This window comes from Pipra filicauda, unplaced genomic scaffold (assembly GCF_003945595.2).
Source record: "Pipra filicauda isolate LSUMZ 115617 unplaced genomic scaffold, ASM394559v2 scaffold64_size3178608_pilon, whole genome shotgun sequence".
Taxonomy (NCBI): domain Eukaryota; kingdom Metazoa; phylum Chordata; class Aves; order Passeriformes; family Pipridae; genus Pipra; species Pipra filicauda.
In genome coordinates, this window is record NW_024104809.1 from 1556736 (window position 1) to 1583073 (window position 26338).

Consider the following 26338-nt stretch of genomic DNA (forward strand, 5'->3'; position numbering starts at 1 on the left):
AATCAGATTGAGAGGAATTGTGGAAAATAAAAATTAGAGCTCCGTCTAACAGCCATAAAATAACTGATATTGCATCAATAGCTGACAAACATATACCACTAAGAGGTATTAAAACTGCACATCCTCGTGCCTCATGTCGTCTTTCTGCTTACTTTGCTGGGGGGGGGGTTATCCTCTGGAGGATGAGGAGTGGAGAGAAACTATGCATGTGGTTACACTTTTAGAATTACTGCAATCTGTCTCTCTTGTCGCACTCCTTGAGGGCAGAAAATGAGTTGTAAATGAGGTCGGGCTATTTATGCTTTATGTCAATTTAAGGAAGTTAAGTAGTGAACCAAACTAATGTTGTCCTTAACTTGAATATGTTTATCTCCTCATTAAGAGGAGTTTAGTTATGACTGTTAAGGAAGTGGAAAGTGTTTTCTTGTAGGATGTGTAGAAAACGTGTGAAGAGTCTGTAATTTAGTTGTAGGCAAACACTTCTTTTTTTAATGAATGAAGGTAAATCAAATACTTTGATGAAGTTAAAAAGTCTAACAACAACTTCTACAATATTCCATACTTCATGACTGATGAAATCAGAGTAAGTTATGAGATTGCCTGGAAAACTGCCATGATCCAAGTTCCATTATACTTAAAAGGTGATAGCTAACAACTGAAAAGATGTCACCAGCTGTGGTAGGCAGAAGATAATACGCAGAGTGTGCAAGTCCATTTACTAGTGATTTTTTTTTTTTTTACTTTTCTGATAACAAATGAAGTTTTTTTATTTGTGTGTTTTTACATATAAAATATGTATGCTTTTGGTAATAACCATTTTTGCCCCTTTTCCAGAGTCAAGATGAGAGATATGCTTTCATTGCTGAATGGTACGACCCAAATGCTTCACTCTTTCGACGTTATGAACTTCTGTACTATCCAAAAGATGGATCAATTGAAATGGTAAGAATGAAAGAAAAAAGAATCTTTTTTCATAACTGTAATATCCAATTAAATATTTCATAAAACAGCAAGCCACTGCCTAAGCCTATTAATTTTCCATGTAAGAAAATATTATTTAAAATGTATCTTGCTCTGTTTCTAAAACTAAAAGGAAAGTAAAAATACGAGTTCACAGTGAAGCATGTGGAATAGCACTCATGTTTATGATTTTTTTTCTTTTTTAAAGTTTGCTTTTGTGTGGAGAGATTCATTTGCACAAATCTGTTTTCATTCAATCTCTACTTGGGTTTCAGAATTGAAGCTCAGCAACACTGACCTACTGCTTGAGAAGAATTAACTGAAACTAATTCCAAACAGGGGAATAAGCTTCATCAGGAATTTCAGAAATCTCTGAAGAGTAAAATGTAAAAGAGTCTAATCAAAGTAGAGGAAATGGCAGATTGCTCTTAATTTGGTTTTCATGAAAAGTAGGACATTTCAGGCAGTGGGATCTAAATTTTTCCATCAGTGGTGTTGCACAGACCTTTCTGACTTGTGATTCATACAACTAATCCTGATTTTTTTTATTGATAGCAGGTGAAAACAAGCATTTTTGCATTAGCAGGCATGTATATAAAAATATAATGTATACTGTAAAGATAATCCTCATAAGCCAGCCAATGCTTTGTGCTTCCCTTTAGGAATGAGTGAATGGTTTGGACTATTCCAATTTTTAATGAAGACCTAAGAATATAAGAATAGCCTAGATTTGGATATTCACACTTAATAATTTCATTATCAGATTTGAACTTTCCTGCTATAAGTATCAAATGGAAAAATAAGAAGCTAGTGAAACTTGCATTTTCTTAACCTAAACTACTGCTTGCAGAAACCATGATACTCATCTGTGCGAGGAGATGCACTTTGCATTTGATGGTTTCTTTAAACAAACTCTATCATAATGTTGTCCCATTTAAGTTAGTTCTTTGTATGATGTCTGTATGTGCACAGTTGTCAAAATGTGAGGATTTTTGTTTTTTCTTTCCCAGAGATGGTTTAATCAGTCAGGAGTTGTAATAATCTTCCTACACAACCGCGTGTGGGCTGCTGAAATTGTTGTTCGTTTCATCTAGACATCTCAAAATCAAGAGCTTTCAAGGTGTTCTTGAACTACTTAATGCCCTGTCTATGGCTTGGTAAACTTCTGTGTTTTGCCAGTGTGCTCTTAGGGGAAGATAGTATGGTATGTACACAGTCACAGACTGCACGTGTCCAGGACAGAAGTTAAAAATCAAAAATAGATGAGAACACCCTTAGAATATCTCAAAATCACTTTTGGGGTGAGTTTCTGGATAGATGCTACATTTGGAATTCTCTTCTGGAGTTTTTTAAATTTTTAAAATTCTGGAAATTTTTAAATTTCTGCAGAATTCGGGGATTCTTTGTTTCTTTAGTACTGCTTAATTCTTCTGCATCTTTTGATATCTTCCTGAGGAGATGACAACCTGCTCTTACCTTTAGCGTGTCTGAGAAGAAGGAAAGTAATAGATATGAGCCAGCTTTTCCCCACTTATGAAAAGGATGTTTTTTCCCCTTTCCCACCTCCCTGACAATAGCTCTCTTTTATCACACACGTCAGCTGAAGGTGGAGCAGAGCTGTTGAAGGCATTTGTTACATGAAATCCTGAGCTTACCTCTTCTTTCTGTCCTGTCTTGCTTCCTGTAAACAAAAATGACAGCAGGAATAATGAGAGAAGTTTCCTGCTTGCTTTGCAGCTGGGAAGAAGACAGCATAGATTTTTGTCCAAGGACAGCAAGCAGCTCTTACAGTCAAACTGGATCTCTTGACAGAGGTGCCCCATTCTCTGAATTTCCACAGTTAATAACTCTCATGGTGAATTCTGAAAACCTGAATAACTTTTCTTGCTACAAAAGATTTCCTAAAAAGAGAGAAGAAATCTTTAAAAAGGACAGATTCTTAGCAGAGAACTATTTTGTTTTGGGTAATTTATTTCTACATGTACTTAGGCAGCAGGGGAACAGTGCAAACAGTCTTGTATTTCTTCTGCTGTGGCTTATCATTCATTTTATAAAAAGATCTTTTAAAGAGATCCAGAATTCCACTCTAAAGAAGAATTCTTTAACACAGGTAGATCCTCTTCTTTTCCTCTTCTTGAGAAGAGAGAGACAGTACAAGGTGCTTTTCTAGGAACCATTACTGAAATAACCAAGGAAGTGTTCAGATTTTTAGTCAAGATACTGAAGAATTTGCATATGGCCAAGATAGTTAATACTGTTCTTGCCAAAGTCCAGGAGAAAACAAGTAGCTGAATTCAAATGATATTTTTCTTTAAGCATGTTGTCATTTCATTCCCTGCTGCACTTGAATAGTTAAAACTTAGTAGGAGCATGTATGAGGAGCTAAAGACATTTCAACAGGGAATGATTCTTCCTGATAATCATGCCCTCAGCAGGAGTAAGTATCAAAATAATTTATATTCTCTGATCTGCAAAGTTTTGACTATTCTGAAAAAACTTACATTTTTTTTCTACCCTTCTAACAGAAGAGAACTGTATTTACACATTTCAGAACATGGAGTATGTAACTTTGCTCTTAAATTTTTTCTTTCCCTCTAAAATTTTTGGGAATGATATGCTTTCTTTTAATGCAGTTCTAGTTGATGTATCGTTGCAGTGGAGTACAGTACATGTAAGTTGAGACAGAAGGGGGAAGTTTAGCCTGAGGAGGACAAAACTCTTCTTTTCATTGGATTCCACTTCCCCCGGAAATTGAAGGCGTCTGTAATATCTACCTGCGGTGAAGAAACAGTTCAGCAGGTTGCCTTTTGTGCTTTGCCAGCCCACCCAGAAAACTACATGTTAACGTCTGGCTTCTTGCTTGGAATGATGAGATATAAAGCTGAGTGGTCTTGACAGGCTTTTGAGCTTGCAGCTCTAGGCAGTGAGAACATCTCAGCCAAGTGTTGCAATCATCTACGCGTCCCTAATTCTGAGTCCTACGCAGTCAAATAGAGCATGGTGTCACTGGAGCGATGCCCTGAAGAGGAGACCTGCCAGGGTGTATCTTGATCATTGTGGTACAAACCACTGGTCTGTGAAACAGCGTGGATCTGCTGAGGGAACTCCCAGTAAGGGCAGAGGCATCCACGAGGCACCTGAACCTTTTATCGCAACTTGAATTAGAACAGAAGCAAATTCAAAGATAGCTGTGAACCTGAGACTATTTAAATGGAATACATTTGTAATTGTGGTTTAATCTTCTAAGTTTTCTTGGTATACCTGTAAGTTCAAAGGGTCAGGAATTAAATCAAGTCAGTGATCAGATTCAGTCGTGCAGTACTGCGGAAATTTCTGAAGGTAACAGTTGAGTTTGCCTATTACCAAATATCTTGCTGTGGTAGATTTTAATATTCTTTTTCCTGCAGTACGATATGAAGAACCGCCGCACCTTTCTGAAGCGCACCCCGTATGAGAGCTTACACCTCGAGGATTTATATGTGGGAAGCAAAATTACTGTTTTTTCCCGTCATCTCTCCATAGTGGACTATGGGAATCCATATACATCTCGCAAGCTTGGGAGCCGCAAAGAGAGGTAAGAAGGGAGGATTTTGAAATCTCCCTTTGTGGTTGGGGTTTCAAAGTAGTTGTTTGCTAGAAGTGAGGTAAGTTTTCTGTGCTAATAGTGGGGAGAAAATGTAGCTACAAGTTTGCATGCGGTTCAAAGTGATCTGACATACTGAGAACTGGAGGGAAGCAAAGTGGTCTCTGCTTGTGGGCAAACCCATGACTCCCACAGTTACCTGAGTGTTACCTTCAGGGCCAGCTTCTCCATGGTGTCAACTGCTGGCTCCTCTAGGTCTCTTGGGAGAAAAGAGGGGGACAAGGAGGAAAAGAGTGGTCCTGTTCAACTTTGTTACTCCCCCAGGGCAGGCAGCAGTAGGATTCTTGTGATTTGTGGATTCTCTTGGGGCAGAATTAATGTGGTAATTCTGATGTGTGCTAGAATTCAAAGGCCTGAACCTTGTGAAGCTGCCACCTGTCTCTCTGGGATCTGTGTAGAAGCACAGAACCTTACCAGTCTGATCTGTGTGAGCAGTAGCAAATGAAAACACTAGAGACCACTCACATTCTCTATTTTTCCCCACTATGGAGGACTTTTTCTGATAATTTTTTTCAGCATCTCTCAAACTCTGTGTGCATGAGGACAGAAAGTTTAGAGTGAGAATGTCAATAAAAACTACAGGCTTCTTTGTTAAGACAAAGTTTGTTTATAATGGGTGAAGATAAGACTCATCACATAGTTTTGGTTTAAAGATTTGCTTTGGAAAAAATGTTAAGAGCCCATCCAAACCCAAAAATATCAGGAAGGACTTAATAAAATGACACTAAGATTAAATTTACAAGAAATTTAAATCTGGTTTATTGACAGCGCAGGTAATATCTGAATCTGGAAATTAAAAAATCTTGATAATTTACCCCAGCTTTTTTTTTTAAAGAACACAGAACATTTTCTTAGGTATGATATTCCAGTGAGCCCTATTCACCTACTTGTTCCCTCCCGCTAACTGGGCTTATTTTGAACTCTTTTTGGGGAGTTGTACATAACCAGACATAGAGGAAGAGTTTCAAGTTTTAACACACATCTTTGTCTTAACTGCACAAAAATATTGCTGTGAGAATTCCTGCCTAATATCTTTCCAGAAAGCATTCTAGTGCTTTTTCTCCAAACTGGGGTTGGGCAGGGTGAAAGAGTAGCAAAGGAGATAGAGAACACCAGGGGATGGATTTTGTATATGTGGCTACTTTTGTTGTTCCTCAGTGGAGCCTTGGGTAGATTATATCTTTATATTAATGTGTATTTTCTGCTCTGTCTAAGCTAACATAAGCCCTGCTGCTGATGCAGGGCTCGTGCAGTTATACCAAGAAAAGGCAGCTTATGATAAAATGACATTTATTCCTGTAGAAGACGTTGCTGACTACAGGGCAACACTGTAGTTGTGTCAGATGAAGTGGTCTTGGGAGGGGGCGAATTTTTGTGCTGCTCTACAAAAGGAAGAAAGAGCATTTATGACATGTCAGCTGTTTGGAAAACATTTTAGGAATGTCGGCTGAAAGATAACATAGATATGCAAGTGCAGTTACATATTCAGAATAGCCCAGAGGAACATAGTGAAAGGTGCCTTACACAGGCAAGGGATTGTCAAAATCCAATTTCTTCACAGAAGCTTTCACTGAGCAAACAGGGTCATATTAAAAGAGTTTCCTTAGGCAAAACAGTTGCATATGAGTTATTTGTCTTTTTGGCCTGTTCCTAGCAGGTTTTACAGCAGTTATTAGTTAATAGAGATAATAAGATTTCTGCAGGGCTTGATAATGCCTAAAATAATATGTAGTTGGAGTTCTATTAATAATTTTAAGGTTGTTGTATGAGGCAGAATATTTCCCTGTATTTTTCTTGCCTTTGTGCTGTACAGGACTTTGGCAGTTTAGTTCAACTTTGGAAACATGTTCTTTGGTCACTGAATATGTATGCAGACAGAGGCCTTTGAGGGAGACTGAGGAATGTATATTAAAAAAAAAAGAATTAGGGACCTTTTTTGAATTAGGGACCTTTATTTTTGTCAGTAAAGCAAATGGATGTGACCCTAGGTACATGAGGTACAAAAGAGATATGTAGAAAAAGGCTAGATTTGCACAGGCCCTTCCTAGAATTAGGCAAGAATTATTAAGACAGTTTTATGGAGTTTCAGTTTCTATAGCTTCTTTTCTTGACAGTATATCATAAGGAAACCATCACAAACAATAACTAAAATGGTTAAGTGAGCATGGGCTTTCTGTTTCTGTAGTGTTTCACTTGTGATCCTGGGTGGTTGTAACCTGAGGTAAACGTTTGTCTGCCTAGTGTGTCCTGTCTAAGTAGACTATACTTAGAGTCAGTATCACTGGTTTTGAAAATGGTGTTAGAAACCTTGTGTGTCAACCAGAAATACTTGTATTCTGTTTTGATTGGGATAGGTTATTCTTAGGCTTCTAGTCATTGTCATAATCAGTGTTTTTTCCCCTACAAGACATAAGCCACTGTACATGCAGCAGTCCTATTATTAGAAATAAGTAGATCTCAAAAGCATAGTCACAGCATGCTCTGTGCATTGTTCCTTTGATCATTTCTCATCTTCTGTTGTTTCTGTACTCATTGCAGTACTGTCTCACAGTCCCTCTGAAAATATAAGCAAAATAACTTAATTTTCATTTTCTCCTTTGTTCCTAAACACAAAACTGTTTCAAAATCCACTTTGCGGACTGCATCCTGTCAAACCACAAGAAACACATTCCTAATTAAAACTAAAAATAGGGCACATGAATCAAAATCCAATCTCAGAGTCTTCAGCATCCTGAGCTATACTTTTTGTACCCTGCATACGTCTGAGAAACTCACGCTGACATGTTAACGTTTATATATTAGTGTTAGAGAAAAGGTATTATAAGAGTTGCTCATTGCAGTTTGTATTAACGTGTTCTAGGTAAATTGCTTCATAATGCAGTATTTCTTTACGTATTTGTAGGAATTACAGTATGACTATAAAGGTTGAAAGTAGAAAAGTAAAGGACAATTTGTTTCTAGCATTAGCAGTCTATCTCAAATAGCCTGTGTAATAACACAGACTCAAAAAAATGTTCCTCAAGGAAATGCAAACGGCACTGGAGATCTCATTCCAGTGGTTAGATCCTTATTGTTCGTGGGAAATGACAGTGTAGAGAACAACTTATGCCAGGATGCAGGTTTGTGTCATCGGTCAAGCAGGCAGCTGCTGCCCCTCGTGGTCCTCAGTCACATGGTACACCCTGTCATATGATAAATAATATCACAAAATGAGGTGGAGCTTCTTTGGGGAAGAGGGGGACAGGCTGTAGGCTGCATGGAGTGTGCTGGCAAACTGTTGAATGTTGGTGAGAGGCCAGACTTTGCTGATCTGAAGATAAGGCTAAACCAGCTTTAGTTTGCACTGCAGTGTACTGAGGCATAGTTTTGGTTGTCTACTTTCATGCAGTTCCTGGCCACGTCCTTAGTCCACCTGTCTTTTTGTGTCATACTTCCCAATGGATCTGAGCCTAGGGTGATCTACGTACATGAACTTCATGATGCTTGAGGAAATCTGTTTGTTTCTGAGCTCTGAAGGTCATCTAGGTCTCTCCCTTAGTTTCAGATGAAATGTCGAATATGTTCAAATCTTCCGCATTACATTTCCTAATCCTAACACCTCCCTTGCTTTGCATTTGTTGTGAAATAGTCTGTCTCTTGCCAAAGCATCTGTCAATCTGGGGTCACTTAAGGTTCAGAGTAAATGTAGTGGAAGTTCATCCCCACTTCCTATATCCTCAGCAAAGGCTGCTTTCTGTGCTAATGCTGGTATATAAAATAGGAAAAAAATAATTTTCAATTATTTGTCTTCCATTTAAGGAAGCACTGCAATAAAAAATTGCCTCTTGGGTAGCCTTCTTTATTCAAAACAGTGTAAAAGATGGAGAGTGCTCTTTAGGATTGTCAGAGATGTGGAGTTTCTGTGATACAGGGTTGAATAAATATGTTGGTTTGTAAGCTGAGCACATTTGAAGCTGACTCACCACAAGATGAATGCAAATAGAAAATGCAATTTTACAGACCTTCTCTTTGTGCTTGTTATTTTTGATTAATAATACGTTTAGTGCTGGTGGTGTACTGGGTGCTATGCAAAGAGCACTAATAAAACAGTCCTGGCCTTGGGGATGTACAGTATAAAAAGATAATTACCCATAAGACAGGATGTACTTGAAAACAAAGATGTGGGGGAGAGTGTCGAGATTTTTGAATTGTTGTCCCTTAGAATATAGCTGTCAGTTAGTATAAGAGATGTGATACCTCCTCTGCCATCCTTTTATTGTGTCTATTAACAGTGTCAGCTATTTGGCATGCACTTTGTATGCCATGGAGTTTTTGTACTGTACCAAGTACAATAGAATCTTCTTCTCACTGAGCACTACAAATATTTAAAAAATAATAATAAAAAAAATCATTTAACTTTGAGTTTTATGGAAGAGGCCAATCATGAAGTAATATTTTTAAACAGGGAATTTTAGCAGCTTGAATTTTATATGTATAATGATTAATGTTAGATAGAAAGGGAGCTGAGCAGGGAGGGATTAACAAATCAGTTGTGTTCTAACCCAGAGCTGTGAGTGAGGAGCTGTAGAGATATCCATTAGCTAAGGAAGAAGTGGTCAAAGTGATTGCTCTGACAGCGAAGTCAGTAAATAATGACTGCTGGTGGAACACTGTGAGCTGGCTTGGACCAGAAAGCCAAGGAAATTATAATGCGCAAAGCTCATTCTTATCAGAATAATGTGTTGCACAGGCATTCAAGAACAGCATGGAAATTGATGAGACACTGGGACTAGGATATGTGACTGTGACAGAATTTCTTGCTTTGATGTGATGGTTTTTTGTCTGAATATAAACCCAACATGCACACCAAATGCTCTAAGGAAAGTAGTGTTGGCTGTATCTCTCTACTTTTCTTTTTTTTTTCCACCAGAACACTGGCTTTGATTAAACCTGATGCAATGCACAAGATTGGAGAATTAATTGATATCATTATTAATTCAGGATTGACAATAACTAAAGCCAAAATGATGCTGCTTTCAAGGTAAGGATTTTTTAAGGTTAGCTCTATTGTATCTAAGTATTTTTGCAGTTAAGAATGTTCTCTAAAGCTATTCTGTGTTGTTACATACATCAAATTTATTCCAGTGAGTAACAGAGGTAAGACTCATCAGTTTCATAATCCTGTAGATTTCTGAGGGTATGTAGAGATTTAAGCTAAGTATCAAAAAGTGCTGTGCAAATGAAGTATGTAATGTCTGTATGAATCCAAGGTAGTTACCGTATCTTTAGCAATTTGGCGGCGTTTACTGCTGACGTGTCTGTACGTCCTCACCTCATGGCTTCCTCATACAGACTGCATTGCTGACTACAACAGTGTTGTCCTTAAAGTATGTGGTTTGCTTGCTCTCAGTAAATCTGTTGTCTTAATTTGTACTCTCAGATTCATGCTTGTTTATGACTGGAAGTCCTAGGCAAAGCAAGTGATCTTCTGATGATGTTGCAGAGTTGGACAGATTTTACTTGCGCATCTTCCTAATCCTCCCAGCCTTCACTGTTCTCCACTTGCCTCATTGAGCCAAAAGATTTAAAAGAAGGCATGCTGCAGAGGAAAGAGAACATGATCATTTTACCTTATGAGACTTTCCTAAAGTTACTGCACTATTTCTCCTTTACTGCTTTGCATATACAATATGTTTTTGAAAAGAAAAGCTATGTCTTACATAATACCGTATTTATGCGTTCTTATGGTTTAGCTGTGAAGTCAGGAACAAATTTCCTATACCTCAAAACCTTTTTGGCTTTATGAAATACTGATAAAACAACTATGACTTCTTCCTCATCTCTGCATTCACCTGCTGCAATGTTTGATGATACTGGTCCCAGATCTTCCATTAAACAATTCCAATTCACGAGTTCAACCAAGTTTCTAGTGTTGATTTACAATTCACAGTGTCTTTCAAACCAGCTTTTTTTGTCTTCCTCTCCTGCAATCTGAAAGATTTGTTCTGATGAGTTGTTTTGTATGGTGCTTTATTTCAGTGTCTATCTGGGAAGTTGAACTGTTGAGCCAAGTCAGGTGCGTTAGAGTTGACTCATACTGAAGGGAAGAAACCGAGACATGAACTTTTATTGCCTATTTCTATATAAACATTTCTGGTTGTCTTGTATAATTGAAAATAATTATTAATAAGCACAAGATTGTGCTGTGATACTGAATGTATTTAAATAGTGCCTTGAGTATTTTGTGGTTTCTTTGCATACTCTATTTCTTGAGACTGTGCCATTTTAAAATAATAGAACTATGGCTTTGCCAAAGTCTCCTACCCTTAGATTTCTGCAGGCATTCTTGTTCAAATCAGCATTATCAACTACTGCTTTCTTTAAAGGCATTATTAACAACATTTATCTGTCAATCACTGTTAAGTAGATTCATACCTTCTGTAAAAGTTGTAGCCAAGATATGAAAGTGTGGGCAGGCACTTGTTTCTCTAGTCTCTTCGTTTAATCATATGTCAGTTCAGTCTATTATACCCATGTGAACACTGTTTTCCATTCCTTAAAAACATAGAACTAATAGTGAAATTGAAAAGGATCTAAGTTACACAGCACAACTGCACTTTAATATTTATTTCAATTGAATTTAACTGAGCAGTAGAGCTCAATTTGCTTCAGAAATATATCCCTCAAATACTTCTTTGCATTCAGAAATTATAACACTTAATCTCTTTGCATACGCTTTTCATATTTGCTTTCCAAAATTATTGGGTGAATTAGTTTCAGAAGTGGACTTTCTGGTGAAATAGCGAATTGTAGGCAAAACTTTTGCAGAGTGTAGGTTTGAAGCTTGAGATTGTGAGAGTTCCTGTGTCTAGCATAATTTTTACATCCCGTTTCTGCCTTAGTTAGGAAATGGAAGGAAAACATATTCACTATATGTTTAATTAAAATCTTTTGAATTCTTAGTGGCTCATACTTACACTGAACTGAAAGCAACAAACCGGGAATTAATCAGATCATTTTAATAAAAAAAGCTAGAGAAAGATGCAACTGTTCAAGCATCGATAAATGTTAGGAAAATTAAATTCTTCTTAGGTCCTTCTTGATGTTATTTGTTTGCTCTGGCGATATTTGGTGTAGGTCTGGACTGTAAAGGGGAGAGAGAGATGTCAAAAGTTCCATTTCAGATGACAGAACCATGCCTTTGTTCATACTTGGAATCTGTTCTTTGAAAAATATGCAGGCAGTTTCATTCAGTAAAGGGAGGTGCTCAAAGTGACCAGAAAAAATTAGAAGACTGTTTCTGTAGGTAAAAACAGTTTCATGATTTGGAATCTTTTAGTCCCCTACAGCACTGCTTTGCTTATGAACTTTGTACCCAGAGTAGAGGCCAGCAATATTGCTTCCTGTCACTTGTCAGTCCTCCTGAAGAGCTTGTCCTTCTCCACAAGTTCCAGCTTCAGAAAGTGGCACACACCAGGATTTGGAGCAAACCATGACTGAGCCTGTGTTCTGAACTGGAATTTTGAAGTTTCAAAATAGCAGGTTTAGAGATGAAAACCTCCGTGGATTTTTCTAGCTGTTGCCATGCAGAAAAAGCGATTTAGTAAGCAAGAGTTAAACATGAGAAGCAGCTGAGGAAAAAGACAGAGAAAAGAGTAGGTTGGCTGGTTGCAGGGGGTGGTGGGGTGAAAAGCCACAAAGCAGTATGCCCATCAGAGGATGGATGGTGGTATGTCCTGTGGGGGTCCCCAAAATGTGTATAGTTCGGTAGTGTGGCTGTGGCAATGCAGAGCTTGGAAAGGGCCACCACCCTGTCTGAAAAGGGTATTTTTTTTGCTTCCTATGCCTTTATTTGCCTGGCAATGTGAGGAGACCCCTCATTGCAGAAACCCCATTGCTTTGGAAGAAAGCAGCGTGTAGTCACTGAGGGGATGTGCGAGACCAAATTGAGTTTTTAAGTGTGAAAATGTGGGAGAAATCAAGTTTTAATCTGGAGGGCATTGAGCTGCCTACGGGACTTTTAAGGTTTGAGGATACTGTATAGAAACCAGGTTATGCAATATTTTGTTGTGCACCAATGTAATAAAAAATTAGCCTAGATAAGGAAATGTTCCAGTGAAGTAGATAAATTGTTTGGTTTTGCTTTAAAGTCAAACTTCATTAACCAATATTCCTTCTACAGATGAAAGATGAAAAAACCAGCAAATGGCTTGGCAAGAAGGTGACTCTGCTGCATTGTTTCTCAGCCTGAGAGTGTGGGGACCATCAGTGACCCTGAAATGGGCTTCAGTAATTACTTCCTTCCCAGAGCAGGAGCACAAGGAGTCACCAGCTATACCTGTAGCCACACAAAATATGACAGAAAATCAAATGTAGTTTCTGTTATTGGGCATGAACACCCAACAAGCTGTCCAGTTTAGGAATACATCACCTGTAGAAACATTCTGATGAATGATAGTTTGTGGTTTTCAGGGGGTATTTTATGTATATATGTGTGTGTATATAGCTACATCTATGTCTTTTTACTTTTCCAGAAAAGAAGCAGCTGATTTCTACGTAGACCATCGAGCAAAACCTTTTTATCAGTAGGTATATCGATTTCAGCTTGACATATATTAAGCTTATTTATTGAATGCACAGGATTTATTTACTATATTTGTTACCACAGGACCATGGGAAAATCAGAGCTTGTCTCAGTCTAGTGGAGCCCTTTGCAAAGTATGCATCCTTTTCATCTTCCTCCAGGGACAGATCCTTATTTCAGCTATTCAGGGTTTTAACCCACACTCTTTGCATCCTGATGATACCAGGGGAATGTCTTTTGTCTTTCAGAAGTGAAAATGCTCCTAGCAAGGCAAAACTTCAAAGCCAAGGGAAGGAGCATCTTCAGGATCAGGGTGGAGCTTGCAGATAATGAGAATTAGGGGGAACACTTAAGCTGTAAGAATCAACTTAGTAGCAAGTACCCCAAGTCATAAGTGACTGGAAGGATAGTGCATGGGGCAGTTCTAATTGTACTGCTACCTTCGGGCAAAATGTCATAATTCCATGATGCTGGACTGCTCCACCTAGCGTGAAAGACCTTAGTCTTTCCATAACTGACCAGATTAATGCTTATGACCCAGAGCTTTTGACATTTCTGCTTTTCCTAAAAGTGCCAGCTTTCTTTTCCTCCCTCTGGATTTGATAGTCTACCTCTTCTAGGAAGAGGGTGCTTTGTGTTTTTCAGCCATGTTGATGCCTGGGTTTGCACTGACTTGGTCAAAAGACCTGGTTTCAGTACTGTCATGAAATGCTTGAGAATTAGGGTCAGCAGCAGTTCTCCTGCAACAGCAGCTGGTTTATTGTGGGTCCAAACTCAAGCCCTTCACAGAGACATGGCCCCAGGCTATGTCTGACCATGTTGGAGGTCAGAGGACAGATGATTTAGAATTGCCTTTTCTTTGCTGAGTAAGCCTGCTTGAATATGTTGATAAATAAGCAGGAATTTTGCCTGCAGTGTTATTTCCCAGATGTCTATCTACACTAATGGCAATTGTCTGAGAAACTGAAGCCTTTGTCCACTGTGATGTGCCTTTCTCCCATTGTACAGTCCTATTGGCTGCATCTTCTGTATAAGATTTTTCTCTAAATTAGAAATAAATTGTTCCAAACCATTACAAATCAAATAGAAACAAGAATCTTCAAGGCAGTGAAATGTGAAATCTACAACTCATTTATCTTTAATTTTGTTTTACTTCCTTTAAATTCAGATTTAGTTTGCAAGTTCACTAGTCAATGTAAGTCTAGTGAATAATAGGGAAAAATAATAATTCTGCTTGTTTGGAAAATGATGGTTTTCATATTAAAGAATTTAATTTTAAAAATATATTTAATATACAAGGATTAGTCTGCACAGTAAAGAGTGTTGTCGAAATTGCTTTTTTCTTGTGAGTATGTAAGCGTAAGCTATTTAACTGTGTCCTAAACAAGCAGTCTCTGACCGACAGAACCTGAGTTCCAATAGCTTTCTGCTGTGTAGTTTCTGTATGTAACTTTTCACAGTTTTAATATCATTTCTTTGGCAAAGAACTTGCAGTATTTCTCTTCTCTTTTTGCCCAGTGATCACTGCATAAATGATCACTAGGCAGAAGATGGCTGGAGAAGCATACTCATCCACAATTATGATTGTGTAAAGCTCTATTTTTTTAACAAAGTAGTGCAAAAAGCGTTGACTCAATGTTCTCCTTTGTTGATTCTCTCTAGACTACACAGTGAAAAGACAGGCTTGTTGGTATTCATGTTTTGTAAAGACATAGAATTATAGTTGTGACACTTTGTTTAGTTTTTAAATAGAATGTTTGGTTTACCAGTTTTGAGTGGTTGTTTTCTATGTGAGTGAGGTGATCAGGAGAGGAGGCTGGCTGCTTCTGACAATTTCTTCTCCTTGGATTCATCCCATTAAAATCAGTTGATTTCTGCTTATGCCAGGATGTAATAACTCACTTTGTGATTAAGTCCTCTCTTCCACACAAACTTTACAAGTCTTTCCCTTTTCTCCCACTGTGGACTTTGGCTGGGCAAAATCCATGGGAGAGGTCCATGGGACAGTGGGAAATCTGTCTCAAAAGCAGTGCTGACGTTCTATCAGTGGGGTACCTGCACAGGTCATGTGCGAGAGCCTTGAAATCCTGCTGTGCAGAGGAGACATGCTTAGGAATCATTCCTGTCAGACAAGTGGTTAGCAGGGTCTCTCTTTCACTGTTGCTAGGACACCAGTACTGATCCTTTACAAATTCTTTTGAAATCTAACAAATTCTACAAAGTAGCTTGAGTGGGTTTGTGTTATCTGGTTCTTTTTCTATAACCATAATAAGGGAATGTCTGCACATGACCTAGTCTAACCTCCTCCTCGAAGAAGAGTCAACTTCAAAGTTAGATCAGGTTGCTCAAGGCCTTGCAAAGTTGTGTTCCAAGCATCTCCACTGGATCATGTTTTTGTTGGTTTTGATTTGTAGCATGGATCACCATGTGCTGTTTCCATTTTGCAGTGAGCTTCTCCAGTTCATAACGAGTGGTCCCGTTCTTGCTATGGAGATCTTAGGAGATGATGCAGTTAGTAAGTGGAAAGCAATAGTGGGGCCAGCAAACCCTGCAGTGACTGAAAGTGATACACTGGACAGCATCAGAGAGAACTTTGGACATGGTGGCCTAAGAAATGCAGCTCATGGCCCAGATTCAGTTGCTTCAGCTGCTAAAGTAAGTTTCTGACTTTCTTGACTGAAGTTTATTTTAACTTTGTCTTTTAACAATTGGGTCAGGAAACTCATTTTTTTGAGTTTGGAACTAGTTTCCATATTCTTCATGGATCCTTGTTAGCGTGGAAAAATAAACTGTCTGAAAGGAGAAATCTTATTTATCTCTGTCACAAAGGGGAACCTTGGGCACTTTGATCAGGAGGGCATGCCTGGTCATTTTTAATGTCTTCTATACATCACAAACAATGAGTTAATTGCACAGTCTGCGTAGTCTACCTAGAGCCTACCATTGTTGGTCATAAAAAGGAAGGGATTAAACAATTAAATCCTTTTGTGCCCTCCTGTGTTTTGCTTATCTGTTCTCCTCCACAGTCCTCACTAGTCCTCTGCTTGCAGCCTACTTTGCTGTTACTGTTCAGAATGAAAAAATATGAAAACAGGCCACTCTGTAGGGCTTTGTGCTTTTAGAGGTAATATATTGAATATGGCTTTGAGGAGTTTGGTTCTGTTTTGCTTTGTTTGTAGTGTTTTTCCTTAGAGCTAAGAAAAAGCCCTGGAACTGGGTGATAGGTATTGCCAGTGTTTCTGTAGAATTAAGGAGATTATTTGTGTGCATTGCTGTGGGATAGACATGCTGATAAGTGATGGCAAGAATAAAGTTTATCTCATGGTTGATTGGTATGTTGCTGTGGTGTTTTAGCTGTCGACCAGTGGGGAAAAGATAGCAGTTTTTGCTTCCTTCATCCTAGTCTTTCCTCTGTTTAACTTGGAACAGCTGCAGTAGTACAGCTGGAGAGAGATCTGCCTCAGAATACCTAAAAGCTGCCACACAGCATGTACAAGAAAATGTACACAGAGATCATATGCCAGTGGTGAGGGCAGGGTTGGTCAGCCTCCTCTTGTGGCTGACATTAGGCTGGGTGGTGTAGCAGGCTGACAGCAAAGCATGGGCAGTTTTCTGCTGGTCAGGGACTCATCTTGCTGATCTGCACTGTGCCTGAGCTGCAGAATCCTCTTGCAGTGCCTCTGGTTTTGGCAAGAAATCATATGCTGGACCTGAGGTACTTTGTCTTGTGGCAGACTTGGTGAAGATGTTACAGAGTCAAAAAGAGTTCAGATAAAATTGATCTTTTCTGATGAAGGAGAATTATAGTCAGAAAAGTCTTTGAAGTTCTGATTAAATAGTTAGATGTGTTCAAATATAAGGGTGATAGTTTCTCTTTGTTCTTGTGTACTACCATGACAACTGTGCCAGCTTCTGAACCGAGAGTGTAGGAAAGAGCATCTATTAGCATAAAATCTTGATTAGGAGCATAAGTATGTTCTTTGGTTTAAGTTTGTTGTTCTTTTCACATTTCATTATTTTTGAAATGCTGTCTGAAAGGCCCTGTTCATCTGCAGCATTTTTATGGCACTGGGATTATTTTACTGAACCTCTGTAGGTATGTGCATCTTTGTGGTGTTGCTGATACCGATCTTCAATAAATCCACCAAAATTGTGAATTTAATGCCCTTGTACCTATTTTAATTTAGTAGGCCCAGCATTATATGGCTGTATAGCAGTTGCTATGGAAACTAATTGACTGTGCCTTGCAGAAGCTTTTCTGAAAAGAAAGGAATATAAGATAAAGGGACCTAAATGAACTCTTCTGACAGAAAACTGAAGTCCCAAACACATTTAACGAATGTATTATAAGCTGAACAGTTAAACTGGAAGGCTGCATTGTTCTTTTGGGGGCTAAGTGACAAGTGAAAGTATGTCTCTGATACACTCTAAGCTGCTGTCTCTCTGCAAACCAAATTTTGTAATTTCTTTAAATCAGGAATAAAGGGAAAGCAAAAGAATTTTATTTTTTTTAAGGCTCTACATCGTTATAGTTTGGCTTTTCATTATGCCAGTCCTTCAGCATTATTAAGTTAATTTCCTTTTATGTATTTTAATGGATAAAACTAAGTGTTGAATAGTATACATATATTGCTGCCTTTTCCTGGCCACTACTTTTAGAGTAAACAGAAGTTTTATCAGTATAAGAATGTAGGCAATGAACCCTTTTGTCTCAGATGTGCCCACTCAAAATGTGGATTATTTTCTAGCAGAAAAACAAAAGCCATTTTTCCTTCTATGGAAAGATCCATTAGTTTGAATTGTATAATTGTTTGAGCAAGGATTACAGAAATTGTCGAAGTGCTGTGAGCTGAAGACTGGGAGATAGGTAAGTCTATTCCATTTGAATTGAGCTAGTAAATTAAATGAGAGGAAATGACCTTTAGCATTGCTACTGTTATAAAGGAAAAAATCAGATAGATTTGGTAGTAGTAATTCCTGGATGTAATTTTTTTCCCTTAAATAGAAATTTATCAATTCTCTTGCTGAATTTGACCAATAGGTCTGAAATGGAATCTGTGTTTTGCAGATTTGTTAATTTGCAGATTGTGTAACATATGGGAATAAATGGTATGGAAAAAGTGTGAAGCTGGCAGTGAACAGTGAAAAAATATCACTGAGGAAAGAAACCTGACTGTCAAGCTCACCCTAGTATGGTCTAAGGCCCAAAGCTATATGATAATTAAATAGTGATGCTGGGAAGAAAAGAAGTGATCAGAGGCAAAAAGGTTCTTTTGCTTTGTCCCAGAAATCAAAGCAATTGAGTTCATCAGCTGCAATTCAGTAAGATTCAAAAAAAAAAAAAATTATAAGGTCAATAAGGCATGAGGAATGAGTCAGCAATTTTAGACAAAGTTTAGTTGTTTAAGAGGAAAGGGGAAAAATGTAAATAAATGGGAAGGAGGTCAGTTTTGTATATGGAAAGAAAATGTACTGAGAAATGGATAGTAGTTGTATTTTTGCATATAGTGGAAAAGATGGTTTGAAAAAAAGGGAAGACAAAATATGTGTGTATGGGACTGTATTTGGGCAGATAGTGAGGAAAGAGAGAGAATTTGGAAATCTGGGAACAACACCTCTACCAAATGATTGTGGCAGCAGCATTTTGAATGCTCTGAGTGTAAACAGATTGCATTGCAGAAGTGAAAGGGAAGACATTGCAAAAAATATTCCGATGGTGTTTTTATGATTGTAGCAATGGTGCCAAAGATGAAAAGATACATTTGAGTAATAGTATAGGGAAGAAGTATTTGTAGCAAAAAAAAAAAAAATACCTGTACTTAAGGTTTATCTTCTGTACTTATGGATACTTCACCTATTGTTACTTATGATGAAAGCTGATACATGCAGCTAGATCAATCTAAAATGTGTTCAATTACACTTGCTTTCAGGAGCTGGAGTTGTTCTTTCCCTCCAGTGGGGGTCGTGGACCAGTGAGCAGTGCAACATTCACAAACTGTACTTGTTGCATTATTAAACCTCATGCTGTTAATGAAGGTAAGCAATGCAGATAGCAGAGGGGAAAGCAGTGTATGCTTCATTGTATCCATGATCATTCCTACGCCCATTTTTTGGGAGAATGAGACTGCCAGAGCACAGAGTATATTTCATAGCACTTACAAAACCATGCAGATACATTGTCCTTCGTACACATTTAGTGTTTCTGTGGTTCAGTTCCATGAAGAGTGAGTGTGTTATGTGCTTTCCATGTGGATACTTGTTAATTTCAGAATAAGATGGGAGAGGTGAAAAAAGAAGGCTAAAAGCGTGCATGAGATTTGATGAATCTTATTGTGACAACTTACCTTGTCCTTGCTCCTGTCTGCCCCCCACAGTCACCTGCTGGAGGTTAGCATCCTTACAACAGAATGAAAGCAGGATACTGGCTATATTGCAGGGCCTTCCACTCATGCAGTAACACATTAGATTAAAACTACTCACAAAGGGAGATTTGTGCTCTTATGAATCTTGTTCTGCTGAATGCAGTGGGAATGGAAAGTAGAAAAGGCTTGTTAGTGAAAATTAGCCAAAGACTTAAAGGGTTTGGTGGACTCTGTGATGTTTTCTGTGCCAGAGAATGTCCTGTGAGTTTGCCATATGAGTATTGGAAATGTTTAATGCCCTACAGTTACCATGCAAAAATAATCTCACTTGTGTGTCCTGTACTTAGATGTAGGAGCAGTGAGTGCAGTAAAATGTTTTGGCTCTGGCACTGAAACAGTATTTTTGAATGCAGAATAGATATTGCCATGTGAGAGCATTGAGTTTTTTCTTAGTAAGATGCGCAGCACACTGCAGCATTTCAATCACTTCTCTGTGGATAGCTGAAATGGAAACAGCAGAAGTGGCTGGAGCAGTTTCCAGGCCTTTCACACCTCATGTGGGATGTCTGGAGAGCTTGCTGAAAAAAATGAAAAGGCTTTCACAGGAAAGAGTCTCGCAGTTGCTGCTGATAATATCCCTGTTATCTTTCCCAGGCCTTGCATGGTATCTGCTACTGATAAGTCTGCCATGCAGCAAAGACAGAGTGATGTTCCTTTTACAGAAATATGGGCAGCAGCTGGGTCTATGACTTTACCTAGCTACCTGTTTGCAGAGGACAAATTTTTATGTGGCAAGATGAATATATAGATGGCTTGGACTGCACTTTTCTATACTTGATATAATTTCTATTACATATAGAGGCTCAGACTCTTAGTGAGCTCAGGTTGTCTCTTCCTATTTTTAATCTTCTTTGTCTCTGTAGATTTCATAGTGCCCTGTCTATTACTCTCTTTCCTTTTTCTTGAACTTCCCTGAATTTTTCTGAGTCACCAAAAGACAAATTCTGACCCTGTTTGTACTCGCCTTTGGGAGTATGAGTGTCTGTAGGAGCTGAGGGTGATGAGAGAGAGAGAGAAATGGATAAACAAAAAATCTGTGCACACCCAGCTTTGCAGTGTGAGCTCTAGAAAGACTGTCCTAAGGTTCAGCTTAATATCCACTATATACTTCATTTTCTCACACCACAGAGGGCTGGAAAGGCAGATGACAGCTGCCAAACAGAACTGAAATTTGAAAGACAAAGTGTACGTTATCTGAGCGTTCTCCCTCCATGCAGCTTTGACAACTACCTTGAAGAGAACTAAGAAATCAAAACTGAATTTTCTAAGTCAGCAAAACTTTTTATGAATCTGTTGTGGTTTAGCCCCAGCTGGCAACTAAGCCCCACACAACCACTCGCTCACTTTCCCCAGTGGAATGGGGGAGAGAATCAGAAGAGTAAGAGTGAGAACACCTGTGGCTTGAGATAAAGACAGTTTAATAAGAAAAGCAAAAGCCATGCACACAAACAAAGCAAAACGAAGAGTTAATTCACCACTTCTCATGTGCAAGTGTTCAGCCATCCTGAGGAGAGCTGGAATCCATCACATGTAATGGTGACTTGGGAAGACAAATGCCATTACTCTGAACGTTTCCCACTTCCTTCTTCTTTCCCCAGGTTTTATTGCTGAGCATGACATCGTATAGTCTGGAACATCTGTGTGGTCAGTTGTCTCATCTGTGTCCTTTCCCGACCTCTTTTCACCCCCAGCCCACTCACTGGTGGGGTGGTGTGAGAGCCTTGTAAGAGCTGCTCAGCAATAACATAAATATCCCTGAATTATCAACACTATCTCCAGCACAAATCCAAAACACAGCTCTATACCAGCTACTGTGAACAAAATTAACTCTACCCCACCCCAAACCAGTACATTCTCCACGACTCGTTCCATACCATTTACCTCATGCTCAGACCCCACACTCTCCAATAACATCCTCACTAACCATCCCCCCCTTCCCATCCTTTAATACAATATGCAGAAATGCTTCCCTTAATTTGTGGACCACCCTTGTGAAATGTTTGCAAAAGGTCCACAAATGTCCACAAAAGGCCTATTGAGTTCATTTAGTCCATGACTTTGGGCTCCATCTGTTACGGTGGTCACTCAGGACAGGATAGGATGTTCTGTGTGGAGTTACTGAGCACTAAAGCCAGCTCAGGTCAGGTCCCTGCTGCACTTGCACTGCTTCATCTAAGGCTTGTCCTTCGTTGGTTTAGGTGGTTCCTGCTACAATAATTCCTATAACATGCAACTCACATCACAACTTACAACAATTTAAAGGTTTATCCATTACAAGCTTCACTTCTGTTCGATTTGGATCAGACTGAAGGGTTTAACACTGCAGTTAATTCCTCCCCTTAACCCTGCTCAGGCTTGGACTTATCCACAGACTGCAGCCCCTAGGGTTGTACCTAGGATTGTGCCTTATCTATGTGCCGCAGTGTCTCCAGGGGAATGCCCGCTGCAGCATAGGCTTATGCACAGTCATGGTTGCTTTGAGGTGCACCTGTTCCAGCGTGGCATTAGCCACAGGCCACAGTGTTTTCAGAGATGTACCTGCTCCAGCATGGCCTTACCCACAGCCACAGTCCCTTCAGAACCAAACCTGCTCCACCATGGCCTTACCCGTGGCTGCAGTCCCTCCAGGGCTGTACTGCTATGTCGTGGGCTTATCCATGGCCACATGCTTTTGAGGTGCTCCAGAATGACTCATGCTTCAAGGTGTACCTTCTCCAGCGTGGATTTATCCTTGAGCCACAATCCCTTTAGAGTATACTTGCTGCTGCAGCACAGACAGAACCATGACCATAGAGGTGTGTAGATGTACCTACTCTGGCATAGGCTTATCCATGACCACAGATGCTTTGAGGTGTCCTACTCCCATGTGGGCTCATCCACAGGTCGCAATCCCTTTGACTCAAGTTCACACTGGAGTTCCTGCCTGTGCAGCACAGCAGCACAGAAACAGCAGCAATGTCCTGGCCACCTGCCAGCCCAGGTGCATCACCAGTGCCATTTATCCAAATGCTCCCAGGATCAGCAGAGTAAGGTGATCGGCAGCACAGCTCTACAGCCAACAGGGAAAGCAAAAAGCCACCACTCATCTGCACTAGACTCAGGCAGACAAGCCCCATGGAAGCACAGGAGCCTCATGATTAATAGCTGAACAGCAATAACAGCTATAAACTCAGTCCAGCACATTTCAATCAAATGTGGCACTATCACAAACCCTGTGAGCCTCACCTTGGGTGCCAAAAGGGACTGTTGTGGTTTAAACCCATCTGGCAACTAAGCCCCACACAGCCGCTCACTCATTCTCTCCCAGTGGGATGGGGGAGAGACTTGGAAGCGTAAAAGTGGGAAAAATTGTGGGTTGAGATAAAGACAGTTTAATAAGCAAAGCAAAACAAGGAATTCATTCATTGCTTCCATTGGTAGGCAAGTGTTCAGCCACCTCCAGGTTACTTGGAAAGATGCCACAATTCCGAATGTCCCCCACACACTGTTCCATCTTATTCCTCTGGCTTTATATGCTGAGCATGACTCCATAATGTATGGAATATCCCTGTGGTTGGTTGGGGTCAACTGTCCCACCCGTGTCCCATCACAACTTGTTGTGCACCCCCAACCCAGTCACTGGTGGGATGGTGTGAGAGGAAGAAAAGGCCTCCACTCTGTGTAAGAGCTGCTCAGCAATAACATAAAACATTCCTGTGTTATCAGTGCTGTCTCCAGCACAAATCCGAAATACAGCCCCATAGTTGCTACTGTGAAGAAAATTACCTCTACTCCAGCCAAAACCAACACGTAATTTTAAGTTAACATCAAAAGTGATGGAATTCAAGGACTGGCCATGTTTTTACTGTACTAAGACCACTTGTCCCAGCTTGTTTTCTCCAATATTACTTTGTATGTTTCAAAACCCACAGGCACTGCACCTCTTAAAGAGATTATGAGACTGAGGAGGTCTTGTAAAACTTTACAGAAGTCTCACTTCTGATGAAGAGTTGATCTTAGGAAGGGGTAGAGACACTGGCTGAGCAGTGGCCTCTGTCTTTGGCTGAGAGCACTGGTGTGGATTCATATTGCAGCTGGACCGATTCCAGTGTGCAGTTTTAAGTGAGATGGATCATTCTTCACAAGGGCGGCAGGAACTTTCCAACATCAACCCAATAGACCAGGAGTGTTGCAGGGGAGAGATTTTAGCTTTCTTAGCCTGTCCTCTTCTGTCTTCCTTAGTGTTTTTCATATTCTTCTTCAGCCTAATTTTGTGAATAACAACAGAAATATCACTGAGTGGCATCTCTTGGTGCACATGGTCATTTTACAAAGCATTTTTTATTGTCACAGTTGGAAGAATCCCAACAGAGTAGAGAGCTGTGTGCTACCTTTACAACAGTTTTTGGGAGTCCTCCTCATCTCCCTTTTAATATCTGTTAGCAACTGTGTTCAGTGATACTCAAGACGTTCTGGTTGTACCAGCAACATCTCCCGTGTCTTCCTGTATCTCAGTTGAAATAGGTGCTATAGCAACTAATGAGCTGCCCTTTTGGCAAAATTGCATGCAGGAGACTGCCTGGTCTTAAAAATGAGCTACTTGCTTACCCCATCTAGCTGTGGCTGTCCACCCTGCTGTTTTGGTGGGAAGGAGCTATGTGGAAACACAGTAGGAGGAGAGGAAAGGAAATCTTGTGTGGCCAGTGTGAAAGGGTGGTTTGGCAGAGCCAGAGGCGTAGAGAGGAATTTATGTGGATCAAAGCAGCAGAGCTTCTTATGCATTGGAATTTTGATTTGTGCTCTACAAATTTTCAGTATTGAGTTTCTAAAAATAAACCTTTTTGCCATTTCCTATGCACTGCTGAGGCTTTGAACTTCACTATCTAATTACCATGAATATAAGCTGCTCATTACATATTTACAATTACTTGAAGTTTCACTTACACACTGGAGTTTATGCAGAGCTTTAGTCTTTATTTCTGCAGAAACATTTGACAGAATTAATTATTTGAGGTTTGCTTTCTGGTTCTTTTTCCCGGGATTTGTTTTTTCTCCAGGGTCTGTTGCATAACTAATTCTTAGAAGGAGAAATCTTCTGTTTTTCTATCCCGGAAGATGGTTTGCTTGAAAAACAGCTGTAAACTAGGGTGCTTTTCAGTGAGCTTACCTTGCTGTCAAAAGGCTGGATGTAATTCCTAGTTTATGCTGGTTGATTCTTGGACAGTCCTTAGGAATTGACCTTGATTGCCATAGGGGGTTTTTAGGGTTCCTATCCAGTGACAAAGTAGTGGAAAATCAGTATTGGTTTTATCTCTGGCCTTGCTGACCCTCTCCTGACAGGCATACGGGAACAACTGTTCCCAGGCAGCCGCAGCAGCGCAGCCCCACCACCCACAGGACCTGGTGCAGCGACCACCCACTAGAGAAGTCCTGTAAGCAAGAGTGTCCAACTAGTCTGCCAGGCTGCAGGGAACCCTGAGGCCTGATAAAGGGTGTCAGGGGAGTTATGTGAAGTTTAACTTCAGCTGTCAAGGGTGCTGGTAATGCTGGAGGGATGGTATCACAGAATCACAGAATAAGCTGAGTTGGAAGGGACTCACAAGGATCATTGAGTCCAACTCAGCCCTGCATGGGACCATCCCCAAGAGTTATACCATCTGCCTGAGAGTATCATCCAAACACTTTGTGAACTCTGTCAGGCTTGGTGCTGTGACCACTTCCCTGGGGAGCCTGTTCCAGTGCCCAGCCACCCTCTGGGTGAAGAACCTTTTTCTACTATCCAACCTAAACTGCCCCTGACACAACTTCAGGCCATTCCCATGGGTCCTGTCACAGGTCATCACAGAGAAGAGATCAGTGTCTGACCCTCCTCTTCCACTCATGAGGAAGTTGTAGACTACAATGAGGTCTCCCCTCAGTCTCCTCCAGGCTGAACAGACCAAGTGACCTCAGCCGCTCCTCATATGGCATCACTGGCCCTCTAGGAATGTGCATCATACATATCTCTTAAAGAAGTGAGGCAGTAGCTATTTTGTCAATCTGGTGTCAGCATAATGTCTTCTGTGGAGGATCAGAGATGGGAAAATGGCTGGGAAGGCCATGGAAGGCAGTGTATCCCAGAGCTCTGAACTAAACAGCTTTAGCTCATTCTCTGGTGGCTCCTCCCAGTGGAGATGAAGTGCTTCCCTGGCTGGCAGCAGTGAGATGGTTGTGTTTTAACTCTAAAGAGGATTTGCAAGAGCAGTCTGGTTCCTCTTTATTGGGAACTGGAATGCAAAAGCAACCTCATGCTACTCTGTGCACACTTGTTCTAATAAGGGAGATATGTCATGGTTTGACGCGTTTGGCATCTGTCAAACTTTCTTTTAGTCTTCTCTTCTCTGGAGACCAATTTTCAGTCAAGTAAGCGGAGCTCTAGGGTTGTATGGCTAAGTTATTTAATAATTTGAAATTTTTAGTGTAGATCTGTGTTCTGTAATCCTCTTGCTTCTTGTGCTTCTGATACTTCAGATACAAGATCATAGTTGCAATCACTTAGATATTCTCTTTTTGTAATTCCCCTCATGTTACTGGATCTGGAGGTATTAAAAGTAGTGCTCAGAGGCCAAAATTGTAAATTCACCAAAATGATTAAATATCAGTTTAATGCCCTGAGGACAGTTATGACTTGACTCTTTTGTGAGCAGAAATAGCATCTTATAGATCACTGGGTGGGATTAGCTTTAATGTATTTATTTGTAACAGTTTAGTCATGTTTGCTGTAGGAATTAG

General features: G+C 39.9%; 1 protein-coding gene across 2 annotated transcripts in view; it reads left to right on the forward strand.

Moving 5' to 3' along the window:
- Positions 1-26338, forward strand: part of NME7 (NME/NM23 family member 7) — a 92614-nt gene that overhangs the window by 17190 nt on the left and 49086 nt on the right. For both annotated transcript variants that reach the window (XM_027727567.2, XM_039388451.1), the window contains exons 2-7: positions 835-942; positions 4368-4534; positions 9513-9623; positions 13117-13167; positions 15614-15821; positions 19097-19202. In XM_027727567.2, coding sequence (XP_027583368.1) covers positions 835-942; positions 4368-4534; positions 9513-9623; positions 13117-13167; positions 15614-15821; positions 19097-19202 — 751 coding nt within the window. The remainder of the gene's footprint in view (positions 1-834; positions 943-4367; positions 4535-9512; positions 9624-13116; positions 13168-15613; positions 15822-19096; positions 19203-26338) is intronic.